The following is a 14,329-nucleotide window of genomic DNA, read 5'->3' on the forward strand; positions in this document are numbered from 1 at the left end:
GCAAAATGGTTTGCATTTAGTAATATTAGACATTAGGGCACCTATTCCAATGAGTGTTGAGTTTTATGAAATAGCTGTTAAAAAAGGAAAGAGGGGAAAAAAAAAAGCGGGGCAGGGGGCAGGGAAGGAATGCTAATATACTTTAAATCAAGAGGGCCCATGACAATAATTTACTATGTGGTATAAAGCTGCATAGAATTCTTGCAGATACTTGCATCTGTGCATAAAGTGCTCTGTTTTGTAGATGTAGTAAAGTCAGAGATCATCATATAATTTTGCTAATGCAAAGCTGGTGAGAACCTTAGTGGAGGATCTGGTATATGCTGTCCTCACAAAGAAACCTAGGAGTATAAGGTAGGTCTCAGTTGCCTGCATAGTGCCTGACATTAAATTGTTATTGAGTGATGGAGCTGGGCTACTTCCAGAGAAAATGGTGTGTCCGAGTTACGTGTGGAATATACAAGTTTTCACTGACATACAGTAGGCAGAGGAGACCATTGCATAGCAGTTTGTGACATTAGTAACTTACTTGTTGACTTAGAAATAAGATCCTACAATCTTAGGGAAGTCTACCTCAAAAATGTACTTGAATGAGAGTGTTTCTTCAGAGGTATGTAATTCAGCCTTCAAAATAGGATTCCTTGGTGGCTAAATAAAAATTTAATTTTGCTCTAGAATGAAATAGAGTGAAAACTGAAATACTGCTGATACTACGTCCAGAAAGAATGGGAGTGAAATATCCATATGATACTGGTTTGGTTATAGAGTGGCTCTGGTCTTCAAATTACGCAGATTGTTTACTTCCTGGTGTGTTACATGAATAGCTTAGTGTTTGCGGTTTTTATAAAAGTTTTAACAGCCAAAGAGCTGAATTTGATTTGCAATTTAGTAATTACACTAAACTTTCCTTTTCACAATTTTGATCTCACTAGGTTGGCAGCCCCGGTGGTTTGTTTTAGACAATGGGATATTGTCATACTATGATTCACAGGATGATGTTTGCAAAGGCAGCAAAGGAAGTATAAAGATGGCTGTGTGTGAAATAAAAGGTAAGAGTTAACAGATTTCTGCTTGAGGAAACTTTAGCTGCCAGGGAAGTAGAAAAGATCACCCAACATACATTTTGCATTGTAAGCTTTTTCTCCTTTATTTTTGTTTATCTATAGTCCAGTGTGACCGCTTTTATAGTTCACAAATGGATGTGAATGATGAAGTGGCGACAAAGAATAATGTTTTTGACAGAGCTCTGTTTTGAGATTTAGAACCCATGATATATTCCGTTTTGTTTTAAATAGTTGTGTGCATGTGGCTTACGCTTGAAGTTACCTTGGCTAGTTTGTTAGTTCTACTGCTTATCCCTTTTTTGACCACAGGTAAGAGACTGATTCATAAATGCTATTTTTTCAGAAGAGCAGCAGCAGTGACCCAAAAGGGAGATTATCATAAACCAAAGATGTTTAGTCTTTTGTTTTCCTGAGTCATTTTGTCACTGTTTGCAGCTCTTCATGTGCATAGGTGATAGATGTGTGAGAGTTGGTAAGTGAACTTTTTGTGTCAGAGTGTGAGTTTAGCCTTTAGTGTATCCTAAGTTGTAGGTTTACCTCGTTGGCAAATAGCAAGGCATTGTTTAACTCTCCATCGCTTTCAACTCTTAATCTCTTCCCAGATATCCACAGATGACTGGGCTTGTGATACGGGTATTCGTATATTAAAAAGTGGGACTTATTTTACATGGGCCACCAAGTATTTTTCATGTGGCAACTCCTTTTTGTTACTGTTTCCTTGATGTAGATGAAATCAGTGATGCAAAGTAGAAGATACAATTTTTTGGACATTCCAGATGTTCATGTTACTTGTCATCTTGTTCTTTTGGTGAAAGTAATAGTTGAAATCTGGATTTGGTGCATTCTCCTGCATCCATGGCTAGTGAAGAGTGGGTCTGGAGGAACTGTGGTTGATACTGAATACTGTGCTGCGTTTGTTTAAAGATGTAGTATTGAATATAATGGACTGTAAACAAAGTCCACCTCAGTTCTTGGTTCTAGGACTCCGCGGCCTGAAGCCAGATTTCACCTAGAAGGGAGATTATTTCAGTTTGTAGCCTAATCCTCTCTAAATACTTGTCCTTTCTGCAAAACTGTTCAGTTTGCCATGTTTAGACCAGGTTTGGAATACTGCAGTTATTACAGATCCATACACGGTGTATTGTTAATGCAGGAAGGGAACCCCATTGTACTTCAGTCTGGCCACTGTGTGGTGTCTCATGTTCCTCATACCTGTTGACTTGAAGGCATTCTGGGGAGAAGGGTTGAGCAGCTTTGGGTTTTTTGTTATTTGGCAGTGGTACATTGTGACTTACTGTATTACTATGGGTTTGTAATGAACATTTTAAAATACTTTGATCGGTATTTAATAAATAACCATTACTGAGCTGAGGTTGGTTTTTTTTTTTCAAAATTGTTTTTTTCCCCTCCTCTATCATAAGTTCATGCAACAGACAGCACAAGAATGGAGCTAATCATCCCAGGGGAGCAGCATTTCTATATGAAAGCAGTTAATGCAGCCGAAAGGCAAAGGTGGCTGGTAGCACTGGGGAGTGCAAAAGCCTGTTTAGCAGATACCAGAACAAAAAAAGAAAAAGGTATGCATGTTACCTAGAGCATATACAATCTTACCACTTTTTCAAATGCTTGTTTTCAGGTAATGATAGTGCAAATATTGTGGTAGAAAGTCAGTATTATTGTCTTTAAATAGAAGTCGTAATTATTTCTAGTCATCTATATGGTAAATTCCCCCTTGGTGTTTGAATTGGAGGTCACCTCCATTGAGCTCTTCTATCTTAAGAAGCTGAAATACCAGCAACTTATTGTTGTTACAAGAACAAACGCTGTTTGTAGCTGTTGTGAAGCCATTTAATTTCTGCTGTATTGATTCTTTATAGTTAGTATTGTTTTTCCCATAATTTTTCTCGGATGGCTTAATGTAACCATTTCCAGCCACTCTTGTGGGCATAAATTTAATCCACTAAATCTTTTCTGTATTACATTGCAGCTAAGAAAGATTTCAAATTTATCTTTTCTAGTAATGTGGCTCTTTCTTAATGATCATTAAATTAGCATCAGTTATCCAAAAGTACAAACTATTGTCTGCTTCAAATACAGTTCTTGACTCATTCCAGAATCCAATTTTCCTCAAAATTAAGTGAAAGTTCTTAAATTAGATATTTAAATTTAAATGAAAAGTGCTTAAAAATGAAGATGTGTGCATACATCGTATGCAACAAATTGGTATTTCCTTTATTTTTTAATAGAAATAAGTGAGACCAGTGAATCTCTTAAAACCAAAATGTCCGAACTTCGTCTCTACTGTGATCTTTTAATGCAGCAAGTTCATACAATACAGGAATTTGTTCACCGTGATGAGACTCGCTCTCCTCCCAGCATTGAGGTACAGAATTTCTAGAATGCTGTTGAGAACCTCATTATGTAACACACAAGTTTCTGTTGACATCTTAATGCCTTTGTCATCTCCCTAATGTTGGGAGATTTAACCTAAGGTGAATTTTTGAGTGCTTGTGTGTATGTAATGCTAATAGTGATTATATATGCATAAAATACCTGGTGATTTAACTGTAATTGTAACATGCATTGCGAAGCAATTGTGTTACTGCGTCATTTGGTTAAAAGGCCAGAAGAGCTGCCGTATGAATTATGCAGTAATTTGTCTTGTTTCGCATCTCTGTGATGGGCAGAATAGTTGAAACCATGTTGTTTGTCCATTCTTTACTTCTTTGTGTGGGAGGGTATTCCATGTTGTTATCAGTGAAAGCTAGCGTTACGGGTATTGGAAACTTGCAGTGTAGACAAGTCTCTCAGAATAAGCACAAGTAAAATTATTCTAGTATTTCTGCTTTTTGGTGAAAGTTAGTACTGGAAATTATGAATGGTTTCATTCTTTATGCACTTGAGCAGCACGTGGACAATACTGTTGTCCACTTAGGGCAAAGCAAGTGGTTGATGCTTAGTCACGACACCGCAAATTGTTGTCAGTTTACAGCAAGGTGAAGCTGACCTGCAGGCTCCTTGCACTGGAGCAGTAAAGCCGTTCACACATTCTTCTGCAATTCATTTGTTTCACTGAATGATCTTCTGATACCAGTTAGTCACTCTGAGACAAGCTTTGCAGTAAAAACGCAGCATTGTTGGCTGATACCTGAATTTCTTTAGGGTATCAGAAGGAAATTACAGTGCTGTCACGCTGTTTTGCTTAAATCAGCCTAATTGGAAAGTGTACATTTGATTAAATAAAATGGGAAATGGAAGTTCTTAGTGGTAAGGAGGGAGATTAGTGTGTGGGAGTGGTGGTGGGGGAGTTGTATTTGCATCTTTTCAGGTTTGGTTTGTTTGGGTTTTTTTTGCTTATGTTTGTGCTTTCATTTATTTTCAGAACATGAATGAAGCCTCTTCCTTGCTTAGTGCCACATGTAATACCTTTATCACCACACTTGAAGAATGTGTGAAGATCGCTAATGCCAAGTTTAAGCCAGAAATGTTCCAGCTGCCTCACTCTGATCCCTTAGTTTCTCCTGTGTCACCATCACCTGTCCAAATGGTTTAGACCTTTTTAAATACTATTTTTAATAAGTGTCGTATTGTTGGTTGGATGGGGGGAAGGATGGCAAAAGATTACGCTATGGCTATGTGCTGTGATGTCAACGGTTGACATCTTGACTCTGTGATGCTCAGTACTGGTCCTAAATATAAATCAATAATTTTCCATTCCCAGTCTTTGTTTGCTAGCCTTTACATAATCAGCGTAATTTATCGTACAGGTCAAGACCCTGTAATGAGGTATCTCATAAATGAATGAGGTTTAACTTTTCCTCAGTTCAGCTGTTTCTTTGGTTTTTAGAATGCTAGCTATACACTGATCTTAAATTTCATAACCTTGCCTCCTGTTGAAACAGATAAGTGCCTTGTGGCTTGAAGTACTTCAGCAAGATAGCATATCTTTCAGTGTATATAATTCAAAATGTTTGTATTAATCTAACATGCCCTTATTTAACAAAAAGGTAAATAATGGTAAAGATACTACTTGCATAACTCTTTGGTACTTATTATTTCCTGTAGAAGGACATTGTATGTGGAATCCTCTTAAATGTCTTCTCCATCCTATGTATAGATTCCAAGATGAGCTGTATTGTGGGGTTTTGTTGTGGGAATCCCTTTCTTTGCACTTGGATCTCTTGTCTCTTTATCTTCAATCAATTTACTTACAAAGCTGATAATTCCTGATTTAAATTAATAACTTTATTTGATATGCATACAGATTTGACAGTGATATCAGAAGAACCACAAGGAATCAAGAGGCAGGATTTGGCTTTATTGTGTAATGAGGAATTTAAGCTGGCATTTGGTAGAGGAAAAACGTCTTGATATTTCTGTACATCATAGCAATTAACAAATGGCTCTGAGTAATTTTGGAACAAGAGAGAATGTATTCTATAGAAACAAGTAGTATTTTTTGTAGTAAACTATTTCCTGCGTGAATGCTTTAAAACTTTTAGCATTGATGGCGAGCCATCAGATTTTTAACTAAGAATGGTTGCTTTTAAATTTTTTAATTAAAAAAAAAAAGATTGCCCTCCCTCTTTGTAGAGATTGTAAATAAAGTAAAAATTAATGTAGATATGCATATTATTCTTATGAGTAGCTAGTGACATTTTTGGTGTGGGTTTTTTTTTTTTTTCGTTTGTTTTGTTTCATCGTTTTCCTAGATGAAGCGTTCCATTAGTCACCCTGGTCCTTGCTATTCGGAAAGGTAATTTTCTATTTCGTTAAGCTCTTTTCTTATGTCTGAAAAAACCTCCTTGAACCTGCTAGCATTAAAATCAAAATGTGCAAAGAACTGTTCACCTGGGGGAAAAAAATTAAACAGCATAAATTAAGGGTGCAGATTATCAGTGTCGGTGGCAAATAATGCAGCTGCTGTCTCTAATACACTATAAAAATGTCTTGATGCTAGAAACTTTATGCAAATGACTTATTCTGACAAGTTCGTGAAATTGTACATAGGGCTTGAAACTCAGACATTCTTTTTGGGTCAGTATTTCAGATTCTCAAATTATTTCCTTCTGCATGCAAAGACTATATTAGATTTTTATTTCCATTTTCAGGCTTTATAATTGTGAAAATTAAGAATGTTCGGTGTACTGTGCCATTTTTAGTTTACTATAGTGAAAAACATTGATACTAACAGTTCAATGTAAGCACCAAAATAATTTTAAATTTAAGTATATTGTTTGTGTGGGTTGTTACAGATTTTGCTTACTAATAGATCTCATTTCTTCTGTAGGAGTAATCACTCTGCAAAAGAACCTATTTCATCCCTTCACCGATTTTCACAGCGACGCAGACGAACATACTCGGATACAGAATCTCACAGTGATACTGCCTTTGAGGATTCTCAGAGTAAGTTTGGAAGGGGGATGTTTTTCTTCTGTATCTTTCTGTGCAAGTTATTAGCCTGTTTACAACAGCTGTTCTAGTGCTGATATCGGCATGAGGAAGGAAGTTTTCATAGTAACACAAAGTTTTGGTTGTAATATTCCTATATTAAATCAAAGCACTTGTGTAGTTTGTTACGCGTCTGACTTTTGCTGGCTTTCATTCGTATTGAAAAGGATCTTACAGCTGGCATTGTATTGAAATCAGTGAGACTACTGGCAAGGTAAAATACAGGCATAACCAGAAAAGGGATGTTTGTACTAATAGAATTTTACATGTAAGTGGTGTGGAATACTGTTGTTTGCCACCTGCTTGTTGTCACAAAACAAATTTTCCTTTCTGTCACCCCTGTGAGTGGTGGGAGGTAATTTCCACCCAGTGCATTGTGGAAAGATGGTTCATTTCAGTGGCTGCTTGCCTTTTGTAGAGAACAGCGCTGTTCTGAAGAGAGTGCAGCCTTGCCAATAATAAATAAAAGCAACCCAAAAATGATGGAATTGTGTCATGATCAGAATATTATTCCCTCCTGATAAAACAGGCCTACTGAGTTAGTAGCCAGTTCTTCTGTGGCTTTTACTTTTGAATCTTGATGTCATTTTGACTCCATTCTAACTCCTCTCAGGGAGACTTTTACTTGACTAGTTCTTCTTGACTAGTTCTGGTTTAGTCTTGCTTCCTTTTGGAGTGTCTAGTGCCTCGCTTTGATTGAAAAACTTGAGGCCTGTGCATTGCTGAATGCTCACGTAAGCCCAAAGAGGTATTAATGCTTTACATTCTACCATGAAGCAAGTATTTGCACCCCCGCACCATTTCCTTGGTTCTCTGATGCTCACATGTTGCAGGGTGACCACTTTTTCACCTCACTTGTCTGCTACCAGCATAGGGTATTCCAGCATGTATCCCAAGCTAATAAACTCAGTTTAGATCCTATTCTATGTCTCATCACTACAGTGGTGCACATAAGTTTGGCTTCCTGTAACACAAGGCTTTTGTTGTTACCATCTGAACCTTCTGGTGATGGTTACCCAGCCTGACTGTTTTCAGGATGGCTGAGAAGAGTCTTTGTCTTCTGTGTTTCTGCTAATATCAGGCTTTTTTGGTTCCTTACTATGTAGCTTTAATTTCTAGCTCAGTTTCTCTGTTTTTCTTTTACTGTGGTAGAATTTCCCTCTGCTACCTTCCAGTTATCTTAGTTCTTTCTCTTTCCTGTCAGGTAGCCTAGCAATACTGAGCTTGCAGTAAGTCATCCATTTCATTTTAATGATAGAAAATGTTTTAATTAAATGCTTATCGATGCATCAGTTCTTTAAAAAATGTTCATGTGTTCCTCATACAGAATACGTCTACATCTCACAGATTACTGTCCTTTATAATGTAAAAATCACTGTGTTAAAAAAAAAAAATTTTAAATTGCTTGATTTATACTAGCTGAACGTTCCTCATATCTATCATCCTTGAGCATGGTATTTCAGGAAGAGTCCAGAGTAATTATGCTGCTGGTTGCTCATGTATAGGAAATAGTCGGCAAATAGAATAACTGCCAGATTGGGTGAGGTTTTCTGGGGTTTAAAATTAAATACTTATTGATATCTTCATAGGATCTGCTCACTGTTCTAGAAGTGCTGTCAATGGAGACCTGGTATCATCAACCATTCCTGAAGAAAATAGATCAGTATCAAAGGAAAGATCAGAACTGGAAGAGACTCTTTCATCCTTTTCTTCTTGAAGAAACTAAAAGTATTTAATTTTCTATAAATAATGCTATGCAAAGGCTGCTGTAATTATATTGTTGTTATAGAAAGTAGTCATTTCCCTTTTTAGAAGGATTTCTCTGCACTTTATAGAATAACATAAAAACTATCTTTGAAGTGTATTTTATCTTTATATAGTTTATTTGCAAGAGTATTTTCCTAATATTTCACAGTTTGAATGTGCATTTTTTGGAACAAATGATGGCTTAACAGACAAGCATCCACATTTGTAAATATAGCTCTTTTTTAAAAAGTGTGAAGGTCTAACTGATACATTAGTAAACCTGCAGGTTATAAACTTAGCAAAAATGTTATGGTTTTGGTTTTTATTTGAGAAAATGCAACTTGTGCCATGGGCCTTTTGGTCATTTGTACCATGTCATGCACCAGGAGCTGTTATTAGCCCTACAATGTTTTTTTTTACTGGTGTAAGGGCTGTGAGAATGGGCACTAATGGGTCTACTCTAGCAGCTTGACGGTAAGTGACATTGCCTTCTTTAAAAACATAAGGATATATATAATCTGGTCCTTATTTTTAGCCAATGAAAGTAGAAATATTTAGTGTATTTTTCTAAACAAATGTATAAAAATAACTTATAATATGAAGCATTTGTACCAAACATTGGATATTTAATAATTTTTATTTATTTATTCTTTTTTGCATCAAAAATTTCTACCTACTTTCACTTCTAAAGATCTACTAAAGGCTCTAAAATGTGCATAAATTGTTTCTGGAGTGTGTAGCATTACAAGTAGCTAATGCAGCACTGTTAAAATTTACTCTACTCAAGATGTGTTTTTTAGCAAGTATTATAGAAGCAAGAACTGAAATACTAGACCGTTAAGCTGCTGTTGTAATGAATATTTTTATCTATACATATTTTATTTATGACATATTTATACAAAAGGGAGCTTCTGTCTTTGCAACTCCTTTATATCATTTGAGGATGGTGTACACCAGGAGATGGATTCTGCTCTCAGTTACATCAGTGTAAATTTACATTAACTGTAAGTAAGACCAGAGTCTGACTCTCTCAATAATTAATGAGTAATATGGTATAACAGTGCCTACTAGCACCTTGGTCCGTAAGGTTGTTAGTGTTAGCATTGTGAGCTTTTGGGGGTTTCTTGGGTATTCATTTAGCGATAATCTTAGTCTATAAAGTCTTAGCTGTAGAGCGCTTTAAGCAAGCCACTTACTGTTTTTGATTTACACAATTGTTAAATAAATGTACAGTTGTGAGGTGTTTTTTTTTCCACTCAAGCACATACCAAAATCTGCTTTTATAGTCAAATCTTCTTTAATTTGGTTTAACTAGTCTTGCTTTTGTGTATATGGATAATTTGGTGTTTTTGAAGCAGGCTGGGAAGGACAGATGGGAATGGAATGGAAGCTGTCCGTATACATTTCTGGAATGTTGATTTATCTAAATCAAAACAGGTCCAACATTGAGAAAAAACATATGAGCTGTTGCCCATCTATAAAATAGCAGTTTATAAACCATGATGTCAGGGTCAAATGGAATGGAATGGCTCATACAAGTAATGTTATTTGTGGATACCAACTCAGAGCTGTCATTTGTGTTTGGTTCTGTCAGTTTTCATGCAACTAGCATTTACATATGCCTATTGGCCACACACATGCTTTTGCATTTTTTTCTGAATGTTTGCTTTAATGTATTATGTATGACACTTACGACAATTGTAAAAATAAGTATTAAAAAAGATGTTTGGAGAAGTAAACTGCATACTACTTAGAGCTGCTTTTTTGAAATTTCACTGATTTTTCTGCCAGCTTGTACAGTGTTAAGCATGTCACATTAACAAATGTCTTTTTCTGGCTTGCAACTACTTCAGAGAAAAAAGTTTGAACTCCACGTTGTGCAAAAAACCTCTGAGACTGATCAGTGCATGTAGTAGTAAATAATAATTTTAAATACTGCCACAGATAGGATTGTTTAGACAAAAGTTGTAACAATGAGATTCAAACACAAGATTTGCATACAGTTATTTCAGCACTGTTTTGGGTTTCTCCATGTCAGTAAAGCTGGAATGATGGCTTTGTATATATGTAACATGTTCCTGCTAAAGTTGAATCAACCTTTTCATATATACCAGTGGCAAAAATCCTAAAGTGTATTTCAGTGAAATCAGTGAAGATGATATGCCATCATACGTTTGGCATCTGGAGCTAAGAAGTTATTTCTGAAAATGATACTTAGTTTGCTGAATCACAATGATCCGTGTGTAGTAAGACTAAAAAAAAAATCTGGATGCTCTTACATTTTCATTTCTAAGATTAGAGGAGAGCTTATCAGGAATGCCTAATTGTATAATTATTCTTTCTGGTGGAGAATGGGAGCTGAACCTCAACATAGAATGTATAATTAGTGCTTCTAGTTCTGATCTCAGTTGCTTCAGAAGTGATCAGTCTGAAACCAATTCACTTTTTAAAATAGTATTTGTCACTTAAAGAATATAGGCATACTACACATATTTAGGTGAAAAGTGACAACTTCTAGTTACTGAGTTACATCTCTGAAGTCTCTAACATTATATAATTAGAAATGGAATGTGCTTAAATGGCTCACCAGCTTATACTGTAAAGAATTAGTGATCAGGTGCCCAATGATTTGAAGGTTTGCGAGTACTGAGATTACAATGTTCAGGGGCTTTAAACTTCTGATTTATTTTGAAATTCTGAAATGTTTATATTTCTTTCTACTTAGTGTATAGTAAGTCAGCTTGACCTTTTAAAATTTTTTTTCACCCAGAGAAAGCAATCTTTGGAATAGGAATACTTCAGAGGTTGCTTCTGTGTTAAAAAAAAAAAAAAGTACTTCATTTATTTAAAAATTGAAATCACAGCTATTTGTGTTAAGGTTGTTTTCACAAACTATAAACTTGTTATGCTTGTTATGCCACCATCAGTTTAAGTATTGTAGTGTAGCTGTTGTGCCTGCTGGTGTAGGTTAATAACTTTTTAAAGGGGTATAATACCTGAATGAAGGAAATGTCTCTGTCTGACAACTGTTTTTTTTCTGATGTTCCTCATTATCCTGTTTTAAAAGAGTTAATGTGAAACCTGCCTGTTACGGGCATTTTTTCAGTGACTACTTTGAGGGTTGAACCTAAGAATGTGATACCCAGATCTAGAAAAGAACGTTAGTACTTAAGGGGATTTATGTAGAACCTGGGTGCCGAGATCCACAGTTGCCATCCTGAAAAAATCTCAGCTGCTTAATAGTAAAGACCAAAGGACCATAGAGATTTTTATTTCACTTGCAAAGCTCCCCACATGACTGTAACTGCATATGTACATCCTTAGAATTGTCACTGTCTTTGGAAGGACTTGACCCCTTAGCAGCTAACTAAAGCGGCGAACTAAGATTTGGAAACAAGGCATTCCTCTGCCCATACAGCAGGCGGACCAGTGCTTTGCTATTTTGCAAAGGGTGTCTGACACACTAACGGGAACAAGCTTACTAGAAGATAGAGTAGTGGCCTGCACTTTAAAAAATGCTAAAAGAAATGCTTTACCTCTGCTCTTCCTACTGTGTAAGCACAGTAGTGATTAGAAGGTGTCATTTAGGAATTTAATTTGCTTTACTTAGCATAAGTCTGGGTGAGCAATCCAGAATATTTGTCAAGTAAGTACTGTAAGAAAGTAGTCAGAGTGTTTCCCAGCTCTGCTGTCTGGTGCTGCCACCTTCTTCATGGTCACTTCAGGACACTATCATCGTGGCTATTTATGCACCAGTATACATAGGTAGTCCCATAGCCATATCCTGACTGTTCAAACCAGCATGCATATGGGAGAGAAGGCTAAAGATGAGAGCCCAACTATATCTTATGGATGTGTTCAAAATAAAAACCGACAGCCTTCCTTCAGCTTTTTCAAAGGGAAGGATAATAAACAGGCATCTCCAGCACTGTAAAGGTAATACCTTCAATCCTGTCGAAGGACAGGATTTAAGAGCGTTTCCTCCTTTTCCCTGTGTTTCATATTCCCTTTGTGATAGATACTGCTTTGGCTACATCTGTATCTTCCCTTTCTCACTGCAGTTTGTAGGCCGCCTAGGCATTGTCCACAAAGTTTCGGTTACAGTGGCAGAAGCAGGTTATAATTACCTTACATTACTCTTATTTCCCTATACGCTGACTGTCATTTTCTGACATGTCAGAGTACCTTATTTTCTCTGTCATCCGTTCTCATTTGTACTGCTGCTATTAACAGTACAGCATGTTCCAGTGTGGGAATGAGTGAATGATTTATTTTTGACTGTGTTACGCTTCCCTGTTTTTAACAGACATTAAGTATTCGGATTTTTTTGTTTTTTGTTTTAAATCCAAGCTCCAGAATGTTATCATCTTCAAGTAGGGGAAGAAAAAAAAAACCCAAACAACTAGAGAAGATTTAGTTCTACTGTTTTATCGGAGATGTGAGGTTTTTGTCTTCTGTTCATACAATTTTGTCCCCTTGAAGGGAAAAGTCACTGAAACTGGAGGTGATGGTAAAAATTGAAATGCAATGTTAAGACTAGGGTTTCTTGTCTGCTAGGGGTAAAATAAATCTCTTAGTGTTATTACAGCTATCCACCACGGTTATTTTTCTCAGGCTGCCAAATGTAAAATGTTAGTAGAGAATGTACAGCCCTATAGTATAGAATATATACAACAGCTCACGGAGCATTGCTAAGGAGTTTTTTTTTCTTGTGCATCAGGACCCAGGAAACATGAAGTCCAAATGCCTTCACCCACCTATCAGTGGTAGGATATTTTTCTGAACTTGGTCCTATAGTGCAATAGATTTTATCTTTAAAGAGAGCAAATTTTGGCTTGCACAGTTAGGAATTCCAGTATTTGACCTGAATATAGTAAGCAAATAATTTGAAATATTCATTGCTTGTTTTATTTTTTATGCAGAGACCGCTTAATCTATTGTCTCCAAAAATGCTACTGTTTAGGGATGTGTTCTGTGAAACTGAATATGGAAGCTTGAGGTTGTGACTTTATCAGTGTCAGTGTCACTCTGTATTAGGGTTCCCTTAGTAGTCATGAAAAAACACTGGCTCAGCAGGTTGGCATGTGTAAAGTTGTTTATTAAAGCTGTGCTTCTGCAAAGCCTGTAAGTACTTTAAATGCTATTTTTAGGCATGTGGGTGACTCATGTCCTTAAAGTTAGTGTGCTTGCTTAAGTACTGTGCAAGTTGGGCCGGAGAGGTACAGGTAGCATGAACGTGCTTATACTGCCACACCAGTGTGCTTTCCTCTTGATCAAGTAAATACGTCTAGACTCAGCAGAGGCCATGGAAGACTGAGTTTCCAGTAGCGTTTGTGGAGAAGAGTCTGTCACTATTCCTTTCTGCAGAGACAGCTGACTAGTGCATTTTTAGTGTTAATTGTATTACATGCCTGTGTACACAAGTTAGTTGTTGCTTAAACAAGACTGTATCTGTGTATTTTTGTCTTGTATTGCGTTTGGGTTTTTTTAAACACCTAATGGAATTAGAACAAAAAGATTTCTTGATCTTTTTTTTTTCTTTGAGCACTTTACAGATTAAAATAAGTGGCCTTTTTTACCCCCGTTTTATTCTTTTTTACTTTCCTCACTAGGGAAGAAATGCCACGCACTTTTAAAACTCTTTCATTTTTATGATTATTTCTAAATGTTCCTGGTTCCATCACTTGAAAAAGTCCAGATCTTGTCCTGAACCAAAACTTAGCTCTTCTGAAATCCTCATTTTTACTTTAGTTCTTGTTTTATCCCCATTTATTAGCTTTCCTATATAATTTGGATAGCTAATGGTTGGTAGTACATAGGTTTTTAGGGAATTTAAAAAAAAAAAAAAAGTCTGCTTCTTATCATGTGTCTTTTTAGAATAGGTTTTTAAACATACTACCTGCTTCACAACTATTGATGAGCTTGAGTGTTTTTATAGTCGTAGCATGCTAGGAGTCATAGTGATGCATAATGTTGCTAACTAATGCTCGTGCTCCACTAAGAGAATTCTACAGCTCCTGGGGCAGTGTTGCATTGCTGTGAGTGTGTTAGCTCTCAAGCTTTTCCTG

At 36.4% G+C, this 14,329-nt stretch overlaps 1 protein-coding gene across 1 annotated transcript; it reads left to right on the forward strand.

The window, feature by feature from the left end:
- Nucleotides 1-928: 928 nt before the first annotated feature.
- On the forward strand, nt 929-8,528 carry PLEKHA3 (pleckstrin homology domain containing, family A (phosphoinositide binding specific) member 3; the record flags this gene model as incomplete). The annotated part of the gene is made up of 7 exons (XM_010283667.1): nt 929-1,049; nt 2,486-2,641; nt 3,311-3,447; nt 4,447-4,611; nt 5,777-5,820; nt 6,355-6,470; nt 8,105-8,528. Coding segments are annotated over 7 exons (867 nt in total), but the record flags the coding sequence as incomplete, so codon positions are not given.
- Nucleotides 8,529-14,329: the final 5,801 nt, after the last annotated feature.

Source organism: Phaethon lepturus, unplaced genomic scaffold, assembly GCF_000687285.1.
Source record: "Phaethon lepturus isolate BGI_N335 unplaced genomic scaffold, ASM68728v1 scaffold15120, whole genome shotgun sequence".
NCBI classification, from domain to species: Eukaryota; Metazoa; Chordata; class Aves; order Phaethontiformes; family Phaethontidae; genus Phaethon; species Phaethon lepturus.